General features: G+C 43.8%; 1 protein-coding gene across 1 annotated transcript; it reads right to left on the bottom strand.

Annotated features, from left to right (window-relative positions):
* Positions 1-9,580: 9,580 nt before the first annotated feature.
* Positions 9,581-18,572, bottom strand: LOC107400217 (putative sperm motility kinase W). The gene is made up of 5 exons (XM_076557249.1): positions 18,398-18,572; positions 12,690-14,995; positions 12,200-12,273; positions 10,533-10,574; positions 9,581-10,163 (listed from the first exon to the last, which is right to left on the bottom strand). Exon 2 carries the CDS (start codon positions 14,977-14,979, stop codon positions 13,186-13,188), a length of 1,794 nt encoding a protein of 597 aa, XP_076413364.1. The 5' UTR covers positions 14,980-14,995; positions 18,398-18,572; the 3' UTR covers positions 9,581-10,163; positions 10,533-10,574; positions 12,200-12,273; positions 12,690-13,185.
* Between the last annotated feature and the right edge of the window lie 4,847 nt (positions 18,573-23,419).

The raw sequence follows: 23,419 nt of genomic DNA, 5'->3' as shown, positions 1-23,419 counted from the left end.
ACTTACAGCTCAGTAGATGTGGTATTGTAGTTATGGGATGCATACAGCTGGGCTAAACCTAGAATTGTACGTGGGTTTTTGGATTGGTGATGGAATACACATGAACTTCTAGGTATCGGGTCCTATTGGCCAATATCTCACACAAACACTGCTATATATAAAGACTTGCTACATTCCCTTTCTCTGTGTCTCAAGACCTAGATGTACTGCCCTGTAGAACAGCTAACCAGTCACCCCACATTCACTGCTGCAGTCCCAAATGCACTGCCATCCAAAATGCACTGCAAGTCAGCCTCATGTTCATGCTGGGGGAAGACTATGCAGCACACTGTCTGACCAATCACCACAGGCTATCTCCCTCCTTCTCTCTCTTTCTTATGACATCATCATCATCACTGCTCCACTGCTATTTCAGGCACTGTTGGACACCCCACTGGTACCCTACATAGATGCTAAGTGTCAGATCCTACTGGATCTAGACAGCTCCCAACTGCTGCTACCCAACATACACTGTTGTGTTCACAAGACAAGACAAGACAAGACAGAGCATCTACCTGCTGATCCCACAGAGAATCATCTCAGTATCAAGAGAGGCTCTCAACTACAGGCCTTACTAGCCAAACCCCCCCCCCCCCCCCCCCCCGCTCCTGCTGCCAAACCCACCCATGTACTACTAGTTATCAGGCCCTGCTGGAAAATTCCTTCCCCTACCACTAGAGCCAGAAACACTGCTTGGTTTCAGGCCATGCTGGACACTTGCCTGAGGCCTGCATGCACCTCTATGCATCACATCCTCAGCACTCCCCAGTCCTAACCCATATATTGTATAACAGGTCATGTCTAATAAGTTTTTGTTCCTATACATCTATTGCTGCCCCAAAAGCACTGCTAATTTTCAGCCATGCTCCCATCCCCCATCACTGGTTTGTAGTGTATGTTGTCAGCAGAATGGTGCTATTTTGGGTAATGCTTGATGCCTATTATTGTGTATTCATACAATATACATGACTGGAATCTGCACAGAGTGGTGATAAGTGCCTGATAGCAAGAAACTTGCTATTGTCAGTAATGGGGTATCTATCAGAGCCTTAAAAATTGCAGTATTTGGCTCTTCCCTTGCCCGCTCACCAAGAAAATTGCCCCTTGTGGCAAGAGAAAAAATGGGAGTCATAAGCCCACCCTGCACCAACTGGGAACAGATAAGGCCCCATCTCCAGACTGGGGAGGCCAGGTGCCTAGCCCCTAAGCCCCAGGGGCACATTTTGTGCCCCTCCCCCAAGCCACTGAAGTCCCAGGGACTGGCCAGCTGCCTCCTCCCCCACTCCCTCACCAAGAAAACAGGACCTACCCTGCACCAACGAGGAATAGCTGTTCCATCAGACAGAGCCCACTGGTGCCCATTGGACTAAGATCTGCTCCCTGAGACACAGAATCCACCAGTACCAATTGGATCAAGAGCCTGGATTAGACCAAGAACTCCCATTAGATCAAGAATATCAATCAGACCAAAGAGGCTTCCTCAGACACAGACACCATTTACACAGAGTGGAGGAAGAGATGGGTAGATGCCAGTGAAAGAATACAGTCAACAACATAAAGACCAATATGGCACCATCAGAACCTAGTGGTTCTACATCAGCAAGACCTGAACATCCCAAAGCAGAAGAAGCAGAAGAAATCAACCTTAAAAATGATTTTAAGAAGATGATAGAGGTCTTTAAAGAGGAAATGAAAATTTCCCTTAAAGAATTCAAAGAAAACACAAACAAAAAGATGGAAGAAATCATTAAATCCCTTCAAGAAAGCCAAGAAAAAGCAATTAAACAGGTGAATGAAACAGTCCAAGATTTTAAAAATGAAATAGAGGCAATAAAGAAGACACAAACTGAGGGAATGCTGGAAATGGAAAATCTGAGTAAATAAACAGGAACTACAGATGAAAGCATAACCAACAGAATGCAAGAGATGGAAGAGAATCTCTAGCATTGAAGATATGATAGAGGAAATAAATTCATCAGTCAAAGAAAACACTAAAGCCAAAAATGTCATAATATGAAACATCCAGGAAATTTGGGACACCATGAAAAAAAAAAAACCAAACATAAGAATAATTGGGATAGAAGAAGGAGAAGAATACCAACTCAAAGGCACAGAAAATATATTCAACAAGATCATTGAAGAAAACTTTCCCAACCTAAAGAAGGAAATGCCTAAGAAGGTACAAGAAGCTTACAGAACATCAAACAGACTGGATCAAAAAAATGTTCCCTTGACACATAATAATCAAACCACTAAACATACAGAATAAAGAAAAATATTAAGAGCTTCAAAGGAAAAAGGCCAAGTAACATATAAAGGCAGACCCATCAGAATAACACCTGACTTTTCAATGGAGACTCTAAAAGCCAGAAGATCCTGGATAGATGTTATACAGGCACTAAGAGACCAGGGATGCCAACCCAGACTATTATACCCAGCAATACTCTCAATCACCATAGATGGAGTAAACAAAATATTCCATAAAAAAAAAACAGATTTAAACAATACCTATCTGCAAATCCAGCCCTGCAGAAAGCACTAAAAGAAAAAATTCCAACCTAAGGAAGTTAGATACACTTATGAAATGCAATAGATAATCCCACACCAACAAATATCGAAGAAGAGAAACACAAAACACACAGCACTACCAATAAAAATAACAGGAATTGACAATCACTGGTCATTAATATCAATGTCTCAATTCACCTATAAAAAGACACAGGCTAATAGAATGGATACAAAAACAGGATCTATCCTTTTGCTGCATACAAGAAACACATCTCAACTTCAAAGACTCAACTTCATATGGAAAAAACAAAAAACCTAGGATAGCTAAAAGAATCCTGTACAATAAAGCAATTTCTAGTGGCATCACAATCCCTGACTTCAAGCTCTATTATAGAGCTACAGTAATAATAATAAAAAAAAACAGCTTGGTACTGGCAACAACACTGACATGTGGACCAATGGAATCGAATTGAAGACCCTGACATTAATCCACACATGTATGAACATCTGATTTTTTACAAAGAAGCCAAAACTGTACAATGGAAAAAAAGCAAGCATCTTCAACAAATGGTGCTGGCATAACTGAATGTCAACATGTAGAATGTTGCAAATAGATCCATATCTGTCATAATGCACAAAACTCAAGCCCAAGTGGATCAAAGACCTCAACATAAATCCAGTTACACTGAACTTGACAGAAGAAAAAGTAGGAAGTAGTCTTGAATGCATTAGCAAGGGAGATTACTTCCTAAATATAACACCAGTAGCACAGACACTGAGAACAACAATTAATAAATGGGACCTCTTGAAACTGAGAAGTTTTGTAGGACAAAGGACATGGTCAATAAGACAAAACTACAGCTTACAGAATGGAGAAAGATCTTCACCAATATCACATCTGCAGAGGGCTGATCTCCAAAATATACAAAGAACTCAAGAAACTAGACATCAAAATACCTAACAATCCAATTAAAAAATGGGCTATAGCGCTAAACAGAAAATTCTCAACTGAAGAATCTCAAATGGCCCAAAAGACATTTAAGGGATTGCTCAACATCCTTAGTCATCAGGGAAACACAAATCAAAACAACTCTGAGATACCATCTTATACCTGTCAGAATGTCTAAGATCAAAAACATTGAAGACAGCTTATGTTGAAGAGGATGTGGAGCAAGGGGAGCACTTCTATACTGTTGGTGGGAATGCAAACTTATACAGCCATTTGGAAATCATTATGGCAGTTTCTTAGAAAATTGGGAATCAATCTTCCTCAAGACCCAGCTATACCACTCTTGGGCATATACCCAAGGAATGCTCAATCATACTACAAGGACACATGCTCAACTATGTCCATAGCAGCATTATTTGTAGTACCCAGAACCTGGAAACAATCTAGATGCCACTCAGCTGAAGAATGGATAAAGAAAATGTGGTACATCTATACAATGAAGTACTATTCAGGAGAGAAAAACAATAACATCATGAAATTTTCAGGCAAATGGATACAACTAGAAAATATCATCCTGAGTGAGATAATCCAGACTCAGGAGGACAAACATGGTATGTACTCACTCATAAGTGGATACTAGATGTACAGCAAAGGATAACCAGACTGCAACCCACAGCTCAAGGTAGGCTAGCTAGTAAAGAGGACCCTAGGAAAGACACAGGGATCATTCAATGAAGAAGAAATATATATAAGATATACTTGAGCAAACTGGGTGTGAGGGGGGTGGTAATGGAGGGCAAGGGATGGGGGAAGAGGACATAGGGGAACAGGAGGTTCGAGCTGGAACAGGAACAAAGTGGGAGAGCAAAAAGATACCATGATAAATGAAGACATCATGGGAATAGGGAGAAACAGAGTGCTAGGGAAGTTCCCAGAAATCCACAAGGATGATCCTACCATAGACTTCTGGCAATAGTGGAGAGGGTGCCTGAACTGGCCTACTCTGGTGATCAGATGGCTGAATACCCTGTCATCATAGAGCCCTCATCCAGTGAATGATGGAAGCAGATGCAGAAATCCATGGCCAGGTACCAGGCCAAGCTCCAGGTGTCCAATGAGTGAGGAGGGATTCTATGAGCAAGGGACATCAAGACCATGATGGGAAAAGTACAGAGAAAACTAGCCAAACTAGTGGAAATGCATGTACTATGGACCAATAGCTGAGGAGTCCCCATGGTACTGGACTAGGCCCTCTGGATAGGTGAGACAGTTGTTTACCTTAAACTGTTTAGGGCCCCCCAGGCAGTGGGATCAGAACCCATCTCTAGCACATGAGCTGTTTGGTTTTTTTGGAGCCTAGCGTCTATGGTGGGACACTTTGCACACCCTTGGTGCAGGGAGGAGGGGCTTGGACCTGCCTCAACTTAATGTACCAGGCTCTTTTGACTCCCTGTGGGAGACCTTGCCTTGGAGGAGGTAGGAATGGGGGATGGGTTGCGGGGGAGGCTGGGGGCAGGAAGAGGGAGGACAGGGGAATCTGTGGTTGGTATGTAAAATGAATAGAAAATCTCTAATAATAATAAAAAAATTCAACAACCAAAAAAATTGCAGTGTTTGTTGGGCCAGTAGTAAACATGGGGGTAAGGGTGTGTGTGAAGCTTGGTCTGATTCCTAGCATGTCATGTAGGATGAAGACTGGTGTTCAAGTGAACCTGACACACAGCACTTTATATGGCACTGTGGTTTAGGAGGGGGTTAATGTCCAGCATGTCCCATTAACTAGCAGCAGAGTGTGAAACGCAGTACATTGTGTGGCTGAGGAGGAGTCCAGCAGAACCTGATGTCTAGCAGTGTAGGTGTGTCTCCAGCAGAAGAAGGGTGTCCAGCAATGCTACTTCCCAGCAATTGTGCAAGGACTGATGGGGGAGACATTCCCAGTGTGGTCTAATAGCTGTCATTTAATATGAGGTAGAATGTCAAACAGGACCTGATACCTAGAAGTATATGTGTGGTCACAGGGGTGGCGGTATGTCCAATGTGTTTGTCAGTATGTCAGAGGGGCGCAGTGGAAGAATGGGGTGTTAGCTTATGGGTGAACTGGTGTCCATCAAGGTCTGATCATTCATTTTGAAGTAGGTTGGCAGTGTGGGATATGATGTCTAAGAGTGCTTGACACCTCAGAGTGTGTGTAAGGGTTAGGGCGTCAGTAGAGCCTGATACCTAGCAGTGCGGGTGGGGCAGCGGCAGGGCGATGTGTGCATTGCAGAGCCTTCAGCTAGCCTTGTAGGAGTTGTCATGGAGTGTTGGAATACCCAGCAGGTCTGATATCCAACAGGTGTATATGGGTTGATGGAATATGGTATCCAGTGGTCCCTGATACTAACATTGTAGTTTGTGGTGATGGGGTGTGATATTCAAGAGGGCCTGAACCCTAGCAGTGTATGCGGAATTTCAGGGATGTGAGGGTGTCAAGCGTGGCCCAATAACTAGCAGTGTATTTGGGTACAGTGCCAAGAGAGTGTCCTGTATGGCCTGATAATTAGCCGTTAAGGCGGGATTATGTGGGTGACATTCGGGATCCAGACCTAGGAATACACGTGAGGTGTGTGTGAAGGTTTGTTCAGTGAGTCCCTAGCAGACAATGTGTGGTTTGGTGGGAAGTCATCCATGGTTCCATACTTAGAAGCGTACTAGAAGCTGTGTGTATGTGTGTGTGTGTGTGTGTGTGTGCGCGCGCGCGCGCGCGCACGCTGTGTGGGTTGTTAATCACAGTCTGACAGCTGGCAGTGCGGGTGAGGTGGCATGGCTGTAGTGTCCCATGCTGCATTCTACCCAGTGTTGTATGTCAGTGCAGGAGGATTCCAGGAGTGTTTGAACCAAGCAGTAAATGTGCATTCTTGAAGAAGCTGGAGTGTCCATCAGGGCCTGGCACCTTTCACCATAGCTCAGTTGACACTGTGGTTGGAGGCATGTCTAGCAGTGTCTAAAACTCGGCATTGTGTGTGGAACAGCAGATGGAGAGTTGAGTATCCAGGCCTAATACCTAGAAAACTATTTGGTGAGTGTGGGTGAGGGGTGTCCTTCATGTCCTTACACTGACAATGTATGTCAGGTGTTAACGGGGGAGGGGCATGCATAGCACATGTAAGTGTCTAGGTATCAGGCTCTGCTGCTTTTCCCACCTGACTGTACCATCCAATACAGTGTTGTTACCAGATCCAGATGGACAGCTCATCTTTATCCACACAACGTGAGAGGTGTCATCTCTCATCACACCACACAGCAAACACTACACCTACCCGTAGACATGCAATATACCCTGCTATTCACCATGCCCAGTTAAACTCCATATTCCCTCTGACATTGCAGATAAAATGGAACAATTTAGGACACTAAAAACACCCCCCTACACACACCACCTACGTCCCCACACTTCTAAGTACCCATCCCTGATGGATGCTCCTTCCTGTGTCACTACTGCCTACATCCAGTGCTAGGCTCCTGGTCCTGCAGGATGCACACTTAAAGCCATACTCACACTATGCATCATGTCATTCTGGCCTCCTCAGCTTCAGCCCACATATTGTGCAAGCTGTCAAGCTCTCTAGACTGGGTCCATTCTCCATTTCCATCCAAATTATACAGTCATTTTTAGGTTATGCTGAACACAACCCTGGCTCTCCACCCCTATTCTAAATTTTAGGTATTGGTCCCCAATGTAAACACTCTAGTTACCAGCCATATTCAATGCTTGGTATCCTTTCCCTGGCTGCTGCAACCTCACATGCACTAACAGGTATCATAGTTGTTTTTCAGGCCATACAAGAACCCTCTGCTCTGTCATGGCTAACAACCTACATACACTGGCAGGGTTCAGGTGTTGCTGGAACTCACCTCCTTCTCACTGACCCATGTACACTACTCTGGGTGTCCTGATACATCATTCCCTTCCCCAATAAAGTGCTAGGTATCACAGGCCCCATCATGCTGCTGAACACACCGTGCTGGAAATCAGGCCCAGCTGAACACCTCCACTACATTCCACATAAAATGCAATGTATCAGGCCATGATAGACACTACTGTCACTCAACATACACTGCTATTTTATCAGTCCTTATTGGGGACACCAAATTACCATCACATATAAACTACTAGGTTTCACACTCTAATGGACACTTAACCCTGGAGGTGCTACCATGTGTACAATCCTAGGTTTCAGGCTCTACTTGTTCCCTCCCATACTTAATTCACTTCATATACTCAAGTAGGCATCAGACTCTTTAGAGTATTTCACCCTGCTTCTACCTAACATGTACTGCAAGGCTGTAGCAAGGAATCGTCCACCATGGCCTATAAAATAGCAGTGGGCATTGAGTGACAATGAGGTGGAGTTTGTGTCCAGCAGGGCCTGGGATGTGGCTCTGTAGGTGGAGTGGGGGAGGGTGCTCTAATAGGATTTGATACACATTATATGTAAGGATTCATAGTCAGTGTCCAGCAAGGCCGGACACAGAGGAAATTACATGGGGCTGTTGGGGAGCTGGAATCAGGCTGGTTCTAATACCACTCAATGCATTTGGGGAAGTATCAGGGGAGACAATGTCACGGAGGACCAACTACTAGCAAGGCTATCTGAGCACAGCAGCTTGGAGGGGACATATTTGTAAGGTCTTGACTCCTACAGTTATATGAGTTTTGGGAAAGGGTCATCCTGAACTGATACCTAGTAATCTATGTGGACTTTGATATGAGTGTGTGGGGGTAACAAAGTGTCGGGTAAGGGCCTACTATCTAATTGTAAATGTGGTTTGTGAGCTGCAGATGTCCATCAGAGCCTGAAACCTAGCAGTTTTGGAGTATGTGGCATGTCTAGACTAGCCTGGTGCCATGTAATCAATGTAGGGCAGCAGGAGTGTGGTGTGTTCTGCATGGGTTGACATCTAGCAATGTGTGTGGAGCAGAGATGGGAAGTGTGGAGCAGGGATGAGGTGTGTGCAACTCTAGGCTTTCTGGTTTCCAGGAGCAGCAGCATGGAGCGCCACCAGCTCCAGAAAGTCCTATGTATTTCCTATCCTCAACCTCCTTCTTCTACTGGGCTGAGGTTTTTGGGAGTCAAGAACAAACTAGACAGTCAGAGCTGGAAGTGACCCCCCACATTGGATAGTGATCATTCTGCTTCTATCCCACATCTTCATGCAGTGATCTTGTGGGATATGTGAGTGTAAAAGATTGGTGAGCAGAACATATCTGCCCATCTTCCTGGACATTCCCTGGACATGCTACCTCGCAGTGATCCTCCATCTTTGCTTAGAACAGAGATTTTTTTCCGCCCTCTGGGCTGTGACAGGGCCAGACTTTTCCTAGATGCCCTCGAGTATTGTCTTCTGTAGCCCTTCTCCAGCTTCTGTATTTTCTTGACTGATGGATTAAGAGCTCTTGTGTCCACAGTTCATCTTCTCTGTTGTTTCTGATCTTCCTCCTTGTGAGGCAGAAACTTACATAGGTCTCTTCTGTAACTGTTGTGTGAACGTTGCAGAGTTTGGATCTGGGTTCAGCTGTTGCATTTGAGACTGTGTTCAGTTTCCTAATGTGTTCCCTACTGTTTCCTTTTCCATACATGTCCTGCAGTGCTTTGTGGACAGACCATTTCCTCTGCCTTGATTTCCTTGGGGTGCCTCTGACAAAATCACCTGACATAATGTAGGTGGGTTTGTTGATGGGGTTTGTGTTTGATTTCACGTTTCTAGACTCTGTTCCTTCCCCATTGCGTTTTCTGGATCTCTGATGGTTTGTGGGAAGTGCTGGGACCAGAAGTGCAGGGTCCGGAGGAATCTCTTCTGCCCTCTGCGGTCTCTTCTAGGATTAGATCTAGTTGGTTGTTAGAGTTGGTGTTTGGGCATAGGATTGGCATTTTGCTGGTTCTATACAAGAAAAGATCTGTCACCTTAACAACAGTGACTGCTGCTGAGGAATAGGAGTGTCTGGGAGTTTATATTCCTTTAGATTTTTCTCAGACATCCCAGTTTTCCAATTACCAATTAGAGTAAATTCTATTGGAATTCTACTTCAATATTTTTTTGTTTGTACATTATTTCTATCCAACACCAGTGAGATACAGTACAAGTAGATGGCTTCAACTGCACCATCTTTAAGTTATGGATGGCCTGGGAAATGAGGTCCCTGGACTCTGCCCTTCTCAGGCAATCCAGTCTAGAGGCCATGCAGGGATGAACATTCCCTTCCCAAGACTCTGCTGACATTTTCTTAATCTGCTCAGGCAGGTTTTCTGGGTCATCTGTGAGGATAGAGAGGCATAGGTGACCTTTCTACAATGTCAACATATACACAGCATCAAAGTGGGACAGAGATTCCACAGTAACACACCCACTGGGAGGCTTTCACAAGGGGATCCTCCTGTTGTCCCCAGATCTTGCTGAGAATTTGGGGGTGGTGGTCTGTGGTTGGATGCTGGAACAGAAACCATTTCCTTGCCCTCCACAGAGTATCCTCCTGAGACAGCTCCTCTAGAGCTCAGGAAATGACCTGCTGGTTTTCTTGAGAAGGGAAGTGGGATGTTCTCTCCTGTATCTTTAGCACTGGTGCCAAGTATGCATGTTCTCAGGTCAGGAATTTTCTGGGTATATATTTCAAGATGTGACCAGACACCTACAAGAAAAACAATATTATAAACCAATGAAGAAGCTTGCTGAGAGTTCCACATTTCCAAAGCATAAGATCTTTGGCCTTGGCAGATAATGGCAGGTTTACTTTTAGTGGAACTTAGGGACTAATGAGGTGGGTATAATAATGCCCATTGTATTTCAATGTGACCTTCCCTAGGCCAACATCATTAGGTCCCTTTAGGGACCTCTGACTGCAGGGAATGATTTCTTATGGCTGCCCTGCTACTTTCAGGAGTCCGGCTCTGATAACAAAGAAGGAAAAGCAGTTCTCCAGCATCATGTCTAAACACAGGCACTCTACTTCCTGCACCCCATCTCACTCACACTTGTCTACACCAGACAGGATACATACTTGGTGAAAATAGGCTTCCATAATAGAACATGTCCAACGAACCTGCAGGTGGTAGGAGAGAAATCATGGCAAATGAGAAATCTGGAAGTGACCATTAGCCCCCCAAGTGACCCAACTGGACCCAACTGGTCATCATGGCTGTGTCAATAGCCCACAAGGTAGAATTTAAGCAGTGTCCCATAAAACATGCTATGTTCAAAAGAGCACCTCGAGGACTCAGCTTCGTCCTCTGTGAGGTGGAGACCTATGGAATGCTTTGAGATGATGTGTGTGAAGATCCTGCCACAGTAGCTACTACTGATGGCACCTGGTACTGCTGCATCCAGCAGACATGCAGTGAAGCGGGGAGGTGATATGTATAGGGGCATGATCCTCATCTGACTTCTCTTCTCCCAGGTCAAAAAAGCTGAAGGCAAAAAAATGCTTCACAGAGTAGGAGATATTCACCAAGTTCCCATCAAACACACAGCAAATCTTAGTAGAAACAGAAAGAAACTTCACATCTGCTCATACTGAGATTTGCCTCCTTAGAGACCATCACATGGGTCTGGAGCCAGGGATGCCCTTGGGCTGTCTGTCCTGGGATTCACTGACCTGGCTACAGCATCCCAGTCTCCCTTCTAAGGCCCTGGCTTCAGTAAAGCACATGGCTCAGTCAAGTAGGTGACTTAGTAGTCAACTACTGATGTAGAGCAGCCATGGGCACATAAGCAAGGAGCTCAGTGAGTCTGGAATGGTTTTCCTTGCAAGTCTGTGTGCACCCTTGTGCTCATGGTTCTTCAGCCCATTACAAAGCAGCTGGCCAGTTGTAGAGTAACTGTCCCCCCATACTGGTGTGAAAAAAATGTTTACCCTGTTCTACACAAACAGTTCCTCCATAACGGTTTGGGGACAGAGTGTCAGAGGGGAGGGATGTGCTACTTGTGTCAAGTCATTTCAAGATGCCTCTAAATCCATGGTTCTGTCGTCTTTCACTACACCTTAGGTCCTCTGCATCTTGAGCTCAATGACCACTTTACTTGGAATTGAAAAAGGCTGGCTTTGGCAGCCTTATGCTTATTTGTCTATAGAGCATTGTCAAGGCTAGACCAGATCTCAGAAGCCTCTCTCATACAACAGGACTAAACTCAGTGATCTCAATTACACTTTCAGCCACGGGACACCCACAGATGAGCCCTGGCATTCAGTCGCTTCTGATTGTCCACTCTTTTTTTTTTTTTTTTTTTTTTTTTTTTTTGGTTTTTTCGAGACATGGTTTCTCTGTGTAACTTTGCGCCTTTCCTGGAGCTCACTTGGTAGCCCAGGCTGGCCTTGAACTCACAGAGATCCGCCTGGCTCTGCCTCCCAAGTGCTGGGATTAAAGGCGTGTGCCACCAACGCCCAGCTCTGATTGTCCACTCTTAATGGCAGAGAGTAGTGATCTGCCTAGAGGTCCTCCACAACACCACCAAAGACAGCTTTCACAGGAGGACATCAAAGCAGAGAGCCTGGCTGAATGCCACAACTATATGGTCATCAAGGCTCTGTCTAAGCCTGACCTTTGATGTGGGATCTGAATAAAATGTAGTTCCAGGACTACTAAGTTTTTTGTAGCACTGGCTTTAAGCAAGCAGCTCACAACTAAGTTATGTGTCCTCTGTACTCCAGGACGGGAAAGCAATACTCACCTTCCAAAGTGGAGCAACATTCCAGCATTCCATCCACAGTGATACCCATTTCCTTCCAGCCTGCTGTCACTTTCCTGTTAGGAGACAAATATGGATCTGATAAACACCCCACAGTAAGGGTCCTTCACCAACAGTGAGACTGACCCAGCATGCAGTGGGACTGTGTCTCCTGTGATGAGAGGGACAAAGGGACATAGGCAGGCTGCAAACCCAACAGCAGGGAGGGGAGGAGGGGGAGGAGTTTCACCTCTGCCCCAGTGTGAGGAAACATCTCCCTTGGACCTGACCTTGAAGGGGAGACAGATGAATGAGTATTGCTGTAGTATGTCCTTGAAGACTGTCCCACAGGGGCTTCTAATCCACTGGCAACTTTAGGTGGGGTTTTGGCACAAGACTCCACGCTGAGAAAGATGCTATGGAAGGCCAGCCCTAGGACATATCCCTTGTTAACTATGGGTTCCTGTGGTAAAGCCTGTGGTAGATGGCTTACCTCTTCCTGCGCTGGATTTTTTGGCTGGGTACGTGGACACACCGCCATCTGGACTTCTGCAGGGCTCCCACTTTGGCTGTCTCAGTCACACCAAGAAAATTCCTACCCAATGTCTGAACCTGCAAAGAGGCTTATCACTTCAAAAGATAATGAAATATGGAAGGCACAGTCTTAAGATCTTTGAAACATATAATACGTAGTCTTGACTCTCATATCCTCCATTTTCAAGTGGCTCCTCTCCTCTTCCTCTTTCTTGGCCTTTGGTGTTTCTTCCCTGAAACCTTCGATCCCCTCTAATTCTTTCCTCCTTTAGCCAATTCATTCTGGCTGCCTCTGCAACCTCTGCTTCTCATGCTCTGCTGTCCACCTTCACCTAAACCATTTCCTGTTACTGGTGGTGCTGCTGTGGGACTGTTCCTTTGGAAACCAGATTTGCTAATTTGCATACCTATAATTATCCTGTGTTGGTTGCAATGCACATTAGAAAATATTTGCATTAAGAAACACAGAAGGGCATCCTGGGCACCCCATGTTGCTGCATGAGTGTACCTACACTGCTCTCCACTTCCAGTGGTGCCACTTCCTTCTCAGAAACATGGTGTCTTCGTGAGGCTGGCAGGCAGCAGCACAGGAGTCTCACCCAGTTCCCAATTCTCTTCTTAACCCTTTTCCAGCCTTGAGATAGACTGCTGGCAGATGGTGTAGTTTTACCTTCAGGAGGGACAGTTTCAAAGTTGTTTTTGAACGTTGCCTGAAGGGAAGACCTCTGGGTTCCATGGGTGGCAGTGGTGGTCACACCCTGAGGTGCCTCCCTGTACTTCTTTACAGATGGTTTCTTCTGAGTGTATGAGCAATTCTTTAGGGTGTTCATTTCCTGGGGTGCCTCCCAGGACAAATACTGTGCAGAAGAAATGCCCTCAGAGAATGGGCATCTTGAGAACAGTCCCTTGCAATTCAAGCTAACTACTGTTAAAGTGCTCATGAGGTGAGTAACCTCGGGAGAATACTTGGGAACTGGGTGGGGAGGGTTATCCCCCTTCTGCTGGAAGCACAGGATGGTAGGCATGCTCAGGCTTCTGCTCCCCTTCTTCCATGATCTCTTCTCATCCTGCATCAGGTGTTCATCCAGCAAGGCAAAGGTGTGAAGGGAAGGCTCACTCAGTCTCCTCTGAGGAGGAAGGGAAGTGAGAGCATCTACTGGTGACATGGCAACACAGGCCTGCATAGGCTTCACAGCATAGTTAGTGTGGTCCTGGGCTGACTCATGCTTTAAAATTAGGTACGTGGCCATGATGTTATTGAATTTTTTCTCACGTATACAATCACTAATATCCTTGGGATCATAGCCCATGCCCCACATAGCCACCACAAGGCTGGGGTTTGGGATGGTACTGTATGTCTCTGAGGATAGTGGGAGTTGCCAAAATTCTTCTCTGTCCTTGAACCACTGGTGCTGCATAATGTCACTTATCCTGGGTCTCTGCTCAGGCATCATAGTGAATAACTGCACAATGAGGTTTACAATGTTTTGAGAAAGTGTGGAAGGAAGGTAGTAGCAGGGATTCAGCATCTCCTCCTTCATGTCTGAATAGGTCCTTGCTTTGAATGGGAAGGATGCTGTCACCATTGTATATAACACCACTCCCAGGCTCCAGATGTCCACCGCCCTTGCATCATACTCTGTGTCAGTGAAGAGTTCTGGAGCACAATATTCAAGAGTGCCACAGAATCCCTTGGACCTCTGCCCAGAGGTGACTCTGATGGCCAGGCCAAAGTCACACAGCTTGACACTTCCTTTGCCATCCAGCAGGATGTTATCTAGTTTGATGTCCCTGTGTGCAATGCCATTCTTATGGCAGTAGTGAACAGCACACACAATCTGAGTGAAGATGTGCTGGGCCTGCTCCTCCTGCAGACAGCCCACTTTCTCAATATGGCTCACCAGATCTCCCCGAGAAGCATGCTCCATCACCATATAGGTGTGCTCTTCGGTGTTGATGATGTGGAACACCTTGATGATGTTTGGGTGGTCCAGTGTCTTCACAATGTCGATTTCAGTTTTGTTGTTGTGGTCATTATTCTCACCATTTTCCAGGATCTTGATGGCAACCTGCACCTCTGTGTGGAGGTGGCAGGCCAGCTTCACCTCAGCAAAGGTCCCTTTGCCAAGGGTCCTGAGTATGATGTAATGATCTGTAAGGTTCTCCTCTTGAGAGGTGCTGGCCTTCAGGTCCAGCTGCATTGACACCTCCTCTCTGGTCTTGCTATTATGTCTCTTGATGTTTTCCATGACAACACCAACTGAACTAAATCAGATTAAAACAATGAGAAGTAGGCCTAAAGGAAGGGTTTATAGCTTTCGATTTCTACATGGAGAAGTGTCAGGGATGTGAAGCAACCTTACAATGAACTTCTGGGTCACAGAAAAATGAATAAACTCAACTCCCAAAAATCACCTTGTAAATATTCTGAAGATTAAAACTGAACCTAAGGAATTGAACAATGATGAACATGCCAAAGGCATAAAGGCTTGATTATTGAAAAGGAAGAACAAAACAGACATCTTACCAAAAGGGATCAAGAAGGAAAAAACACAGTGTAAATCTATGGCCAAACTGTAGTGCTGTTACAGCAAACAATGGCTAAAATCTAAAGAATCACTTGGAAGTATTTTTTTTGGCAATCAACAAGGGCTTTTATTTTGATATGGAGATGATATACCTATTGTGTAAACATTTCTTGAAGGTAAAATGTGTCAATAAATCTATGCAAACCACACAATTTCATATGCAGTCTTGGGAATAAATTTTGCTTCCTTGTTCACTCCTGAGTCCTGAATAACTGAAACAATGGAAATAGTTTAACCATAAACAGTTGGGATACTTTCTTTATGAAATTATAGACTACAAATAGTAACATGGAATCAATATTTCTGGAGAAAAAACTAAATCAGAGGGACTAGAAAAAATCAGGAAGCATAATTTAGCAGATGCTGTCCTATGATGAGGGACAGGAATATAATTTTCAAAAAAAGAATTTCTGTTACCACATTTTAAAGTAATCCTTTACCAGTCTATTCCATCAAGATTACATATTTTTCCTGTTCCCAAATGGTATATTTTACTCTGAGACAATTTGGTGAATATGATATTACATTTGTTTATACTATACTAAAAAGTGGTCTCTAAATAATGTGGAATATCATTCTTTATTAGTTATAGTTATTTGCTTTTCTCTAACTCAATTCATGAAACATTTCTTAGAAATCCATGATCTCAATCATATATTTTTAAACCATATGTACATTTGCAACTTATCTTTAATTGAATTTTTAATATTTTAATAATTTCAAACATGATTATTCAAGTAACATTATTTTCTTCTACTTCTCTATTTTTTCAGATCTGACAATGTTTCTATAAAGGCAAGTGTAACAAGCAGGTTTCCTGATAACATGATAAGTATGAGGGCGATATCTCAAAGGTTTCTCTGTTCTCTGTGTAGAGATATACCAGAAAGGCTACTTAGGAGTCAATAATGTCAACACTTTGCTCATTCCAATTGTTCAAGTTTTTTAGTACTTTTATCTGTATTCTTTTAACAGTGAAGACAATTTTTTATTCTTCTCTCACATATTACAATCTGACCATAATTTTCCCTCTCTTACCTCCCCCAGACCCTCCTCCCCTCTTATCCAGTTCTACTCTCCCTCCATCTCCCCTCAGAAAAGGGCAAGCTTCCCAGGGACATCAACTAAGCATGGCATAATATATTATTATAGACCAGGCACTTATTGTCACATTAAGGCAGGACAAAACAACCTAGTAAGAATAAAAGGGTCCCATAAATAGGCAAAAAAGTCATCGATCAACCCACTCCCACTGCTAGGAATCCCACAATAACATCAAAGTAGTCAGCTAAAACATAAATGCAGAGGATGTAGGTCAAACCCCTACAGGCTCCCTGATCTCTGTGAGCCCCCATGAGTCCCAGTCAATTGATTCTGTAGGCTGTGTTCCCATGCTGTCCCTGACGCCTCTGGTTCCTCTAATCCTTCATTTGGAAGTATTTTTCAAACACTACACTGGTATTAATTGCAAAACTGCAGCAAATGACCAAATTTCTAAACATATGTAAACTACCAAAACTGTAAAGAGATCATATAAAACACTGAGTAGATCAATAATGAGAAGTATAGTCAAATATTCATTGAAAAAAATTCTCAAGAAAACAGCTTTTGTCCGGTGACATGATTGTGTTCCATCTTGCTGCATAGCTGGAAAAGGGCCCTGTGGAAACCCCCAAAGCTAACATCTACTGCCAAGACAATTGCTTACACACAACCTTATTGTTATGCCCTATTGCTGAAGACAACACCCATGTATGTCAGCCAACATAGAGAAGTTGAACTGGTGCATAACTAAAAACTTCACTTCTACTGACTGACATTCATGATACAGGAATGTACTCTGCATTCTACTGAAGGAAAAAGATAATCATCACTATCATCCAGTTACAAACACTAGGACAACAGTGACTCATTTGCAAAATGGATTGATATAATAGTAGCACAAATACTATGGCAGTTACCAGCCACTTTCTGATTGGATTTAAGGCTGACTCCAGGAGATGGAAGGCATACCTGATACTGCTAAGGTGACCAAGAAACTAAGTAGATAGACCATGGACCTGGCCAAAAACCAGATACTATTGTTCTGCTAAAGGAACACAGTGATCATAGAACCTACATCCATTAACTGATGGAAGCAGATGCAGTGATCCACAGCCACACACTGGGCTGAACTCCTGGAGATCAGTTGAAGAGAGGGAAGAGGGATTATATGAGAAAGGGGGTCAAGATCATGATGGGGAAAATCACAAGAACAGCTGACCAGAGCTGTGGAAGCTCATGGACTCTGGACTGACAGTTAGGAAACCTGAAGGGGACAGAACTAGGCCCTCTGAATGTGGATAACAGTTGCTTGGCTTAATCTGTTTTTGGGACACCTGGCAGTGCGACCAGGACTTATCCTAGGTGTATGAACCGGCTTTTTGAAGCCCATTCGTTATGGTGGGATACCTTGCTCAGGTTTGATGTAGAGGAGGAGTTTGTTAGTCCTGCCTCAAGTTGGCATGCTTTTGCTGACTTCCCAAGAAAGGCATTACCCCCTATGAGGAGAGGATGGTTGAGGCATGGGAGGAGGTGGAGGTATCTGGAGAAGGGGAGGGAGGGGGAACTGAGGTTGGTATGTAAAATGAAAAAAAATTTAAATGAAAAATTGACAGAACATATGAAGAGGATACAGAGCAAAAAGCCCGTAGCTCCTAAAATTTAGTCTTTTTCCAGAAAACAGTTGCAAAAGAAGATGACTTTGTGATGTGTGACATACCAGTCTCAAAAGGTAAATTTTGAGGGAACATAAACAGGCTAGTGAGGACTTAGAAGAGGACAGTGGTCTCCATGGAATGGCCCATAGTGTCCTGGGAAGGAGCCTGGATGTCTCAGCCACCACAGACTCTTCAGACTAAAGAGTGAGGCACAGAATCCAAGGTGGTTCCAAATCCAGGCTTGGGCTCCTGATTAGCCACCCAGTGGGAACAAGATCTGGTGGTCTAATCCTCACTCCAAAGTGGTTTTGACAAAGAGAACAGTGTGGGTCCCAGGAAAGCATAGTAGTCCCGGGAGACAGCTGCCAATCAAGCTGTACCTGGTGTTGCTTCAGTAGATCAGGAATCTTTTTCCAAATTCGCGGCTTAATGCACGGTCTGTGCACACTGCCTCTGTCACTGGTGTCCTTGTTATGAAAGCTCTGCCTTCAACATCACAAGACTGGCACCAACTGTCTCTTAGCCACCCAACTCGTGCTGTGCATCCTGATCTGTGAGCTGATTGGTGACAATGTACAGAACTGAGCCAATCAGATTGGGTAGCCAATCAGGACTCTCATTGGTCAGGATGAAGTCATGTGACTAGTGTCTGCCCTATAGTGGTTTGGCGCTCACCTGGACTGCAGGTTGGGGTCCTGTGAGAGCAGGGTTAGAGCAGAAGTCTTTGCTTGTTCTGTGCCTTTTGTGCAGGGACACCCCAGCTCGTCCGCATCTCCCCACACCTCTTTCAGTTGTGAAAATAGACTTGGCTTCTGAAGGTCAGATTGGGGTTTGATCTCTGTTTCTAGTCTGTCCTGAGTAAAAGGTTCATCGGTCAATATATTTGAACAACTGACTTGTGATCATGCCTAAATGGAGCATCAACAGGCTCTCAGGAATTTCTGTCTTCAAAGAACTAAGAATCTGAAACAAAAATCCAGGCTCTCTGAAGAATGCAGTATCCATGTCTTGAGTTCGTGCAGACCTTTTTTCCCTAAGAGTACCCTGTCTTCCTTAATGCCAGTGCTGAGGTCTATGTTAAAACTTTTACTTTGTAAAATTGAAAGTTTCATCATTAACTAACCATGGCTTATCATACCTTTTTTTTTTCTGGGTCTCAATAGTCTAAAATTAAAATAATATAAAATATATCCAAACCAAACCATTATTTTCCTCACCAATTTCCCCATTCCATGCATTGTTTTTATGATGGTTCATTTTAACCCAGACATTTCTGTTTCTCAGTTGTAGCAACTTCCAAAAATTATTCCATTCGTGTGTTTTCTTGTACTTTGGGAAAACACTGTCAATCAATTTCGGAACTAGTCCTTAAATTCCTGGATGCAGTTTTTACACTTTCTCAGCATCCCTGCCTAACCTGAACTAGGATTTAAGGTCTGTTGTTCTCCTGTGGTTTTTGAGAACCTCTCACATGAAGACTGCATCTCAATCTCTCCTACCAACTCCCTTCCCCCTTGTGCCTCGGCTTATCCCATGTACCCCGCCCAAAATTATGATCTCTTTAAAGAGCCAATGCATGTATATGTGTGGTTTGTACATATACATACACACATGTATATATAATCTACTGAGTCCAGTTAGCTTTGTTCATTTGTCCCTGTGTCCAGGGCAGACCACTGGGGGACTGAGCATCCTATATGGGAGCTTGTCCCTGGAGGAGACTGACTCTCCCTCTCTCAATGGGTACTGACAACTTGTAACTCTTCTTCTAGTGGTGTCCATGTGGAATTCTCCCTGTCCACATTTGCAGGTGAATGGCCCTTGTGAAGTTTCTCTTGCGTATGTGATCACATTATTGAGAGGCAGAGCTTACCTGTCCCATGAAAGGCACAATTGCAGATTCATCAGTCTAGATTTAGCACGGAATAGTCACTTCTCTGCATTTTGACCAGCTCTGGGTCTCTATAATAGTCTCATCCTAGTTACCTAGATTCCTGGTAGCAACCAAGGTCAAATTTTCACTTTCTTTTTTTCTTTCTTCTTTCTTCCCTTCTTTCTTTCTCTCTTTCTCTGTCTCATTCTTTTCTCCCTCCCTCCTTCCTTTCTTCTCTTTTTTTTCTTTTATGTGTTTATTTACTTGTTTTTAAATCCAGATCACAGTTTCCTCTCCCTCCTCTCCTCTCAGTCCCCTGTCCTCCTGCCCAATCCATCCACTTCTCTACCATTTCTCTTCAGAAAAGGGCAGGACTCTCATGGATATCATCTAGCCATGGCATACAGTTTCATTGATACCAGGCACATCTTCTCCTATTAAGGCTGGGCAAGGCTAGCTGGTAGGAAGAAATGGTTCCAAAAGCAGTCAACAGAGTGAGAGAAAGCCCCCCCCCCCACACACACACTCCCACTGTGACGTGTCCCACAAGAAGACAGGATATACAACTGTAACATATGTGCAGAGTGCCTAAGTCAGTCCCATGCATACTTCCTGGTTGTCAGTTCAGTCTCTGTGAGCCCATATGAGCCCAGTTTAGTTGCTTCTGTGGGTTTTCCACATGCTTGGAAGCCCAAGGGTCACTCCATGTAAAACAAGATTGCTGGCAGTGGGTTTGGCCCTTACTTTCAGGAACCAGGAATTTACAGAATTCTCGCTCAGGGAAGATGGAATCTCAGGACTCAAAAGGAAAGAATCCCTATGGCCATTGGAGTCTGGATATTGGGTCCAAGAGCAGAATCAAAGCCCACTCTCAGAACATGGGACCTCCATTCATCATAGCTAAGTGAGGTCATGGGGAGGGGAGCAGGTCCTCAGCATGCATCTGTGTTGAAATTAGTGACCCCATTCCTCCTATCTTTCTTCTTGATTGAGGAGTGGAAGGAACATGGATTATTTGCTAGTGTATTGAAGCATGGTATGGATGGGGAAAGATGGAATTGGAAGCAGTGCTATTTAGACTTTGGTGTATAAAAGTGTTCAATTAGCCAAGAAGTGTACTTAGAAAATGTTGCTAGAAGTCTAAAAATGATAATCAAGGAGATTGTTAAATTCCTATCTCCTAAGGATAGCTGTTAACATGGGACCATACATCTAAAGAGGGGAACGATGACAACCTTGCCCAATGTGCCTTTCTCTAATTGTGTGGATGTTCTGGTTCTCCTAGAAAGGCTTAGGGAGTTCTGAGAATGGAGAGCAGATCCTGTCTGCAGGCCTCTCCCAAGCTCAGTCGACCATGCTCTGGAGGAGGTTGTAGCAGAGACAGCTGGGCAGCCCCAGGAAGGTATGGCTTACAGCTGGGCTCCACTGCCAGCCTTCCCAGCTGAATTTCTCTGGCCTCTACTCATGAGGATTAAGGACAGTCAAGTTGGGACCTCTGTTGTGGAATAATCTTTTTGTACACTCTGAAGATGTGTAGTCTGACTGGTTTAATAAAAAGCTGAACTACCAATAGCTAGGCAGGATTTCCAGGCACAGAGGTTGCTGGGAAGAAAAAGGGTGGGGATGCCAGGACACAGAGCAAGTAGCATGGGGATTACAAAGTAAAAGTAACCAAGACACGTAAAAGAACGTAGATTAAAAGATATGTGTTAATTTAAGTTACAAGAGGTAGTTAGAAACAAGCCTAAACTATCAGGCAAGCTTTCATAATTAATAATACATCTCTATACCATGGTTTGGGAGCTTTCTGGTGGGACAGAGAAAAACTAGAAACAGACCTCTTCTCTTCATTGTAAAATGAGGGTTTGTATGGTGGCCTGAACTCGAGAGAACAGTTTTGAAATCTATCAATCCAGAAAATGTCACAAAGGCATGTTGATAACTCAATCTAAGGGGCTCATTCCTCAATTGAGGTTCACTCCTACCAGGTGTCTCTTGTTTGTGCCATGTTAGCAAAAACTACCCAGCACAGTTATTAAAGTCAGTGTCTGCACATCTCTACAGCATCACTTTTGCTGTTTAACACCTTGCAAACACTGATAATTCACATTTTTATTCATCAGCATTGTATATTTACAGATTATGGATGAGAAATTATTTGAATTAATTTACAATTTCCTAAAATGCAGACATTATCAAGTCTTATCTCTTTAACCATTAGTTTATTATAATCTCTAGTGAAAATTAAAATCTCTAGTTATTCACTGTCTCCTATGCTCTTGGTGACCAGTAGGCTAAATGGAAGTGCCATATGCTTCTCTAAATTGCCTCAGCTCATGAGGTTGGATGTGTTACACAATAATTATTTCAACAAAGCCTGAACTGACAGTCTCTCCGGGGCAGTTTTCTCTTCACAACATTTTTTGTGCCTTGCATATCAGTATGAAAATCTTCAGACATCCCTATTTCAGTCAGTTTTGAAGTAGAGGGTGGGCCCTTTTCATAGACCACAGCAATGGTCCCATGCCTCTAAGACTTCTCCCCCTGTCCTTCAAGAATTTGTTGACTCCACACTCACTGTCTTTCTGAAAACACAAATCTCAGTCTATAATCCATGGAAAAGGGCAAAAACAACCTACAAATTCCTGCCATGCCTGATGGACTTTTCCAAAGCATGTCACTGCTGCTGATTTAATCAAAACATGAAGTTTGCAGGGCCTGAGCTACGGCTCAGTTCTTAAGAGCACTGACTATTCTTCCAGAGAACCTGGTAAAAATGGTAGTATTTCAACAGAGGCTCAAAATTGTGTATATCTCCAGTAGGGGAATTTGCCATGCTTCTTCTATGCTGTGGGGGCAGTGCATATATTTACTACACAGACCTACAAGCAGTTCATAACACTCGTAGTCAGACATAACTACAAACATAAATCAATTAATAGGTTGTTTTTTAAAGGTACTGTTTAGAACTGCACATGCAGTGCACTTCAGTGACACAGACAAAAACCAACACATGAAGAGGCATGTTCTTATCAGAATTGAACACTGGTATTCCATATTGGAAATAAATGCCCTGAGATTCTATATTTTTAACACAAGTAAGTTAATTACATTTCCCTAGGTGCTGCTGATAATCTAATAATCCGAACAATTGGTACTTTCTCCTCTTCTACTCAAGTCAAACTGTCTAGGAAATTTCTAACAAAAGCCTTCCTAAATATTTAAAATGTAACAAAAAGCACCAGGGTTTTAAAAAGGAAAATTACCCTCCCCAAGGCACCATGAGTTTATCATGCCATTTTGAGCTATCTGAACACATTCACAATCATTTGTAGCTGGAGTTCTCTCCAGTCCCACCTGGGCCTGTAGCCACTCAGACCAAATAAACACACAGACACCTATATCATTTAAACTGTTTGGCCTAATGGCTCAAGTTTTTTGCTATCTAGTTCTTATATCTTAAATAAAACCATTTCTATTAATCTATAAGTTGCCACATGGCTTGTGGCTTACTGGTACTTTACATCTT

The sequence above is a fragment of the Peromyscus maniculatus genome, chromosome 21 (genome assembly GCF_049852395.1).
Source record: "Peromyscus maniculatus bairdii isolate BWxNUB_F1_BW_parent chromosome 21, HU_Pman_BW_mat_3.1, whole genome shotgun sequence".
In the NCBI taxonomy this organism is placed as follows: Eukaryota; Metazoa; Chordata; class Mammalia; order Rodentia; family Cricetidae; genus Peromyscus; species Peromyscus maniculatus.
This window is presented reverse-complemented; position numbering and strand designations above follow the sequence as displayed.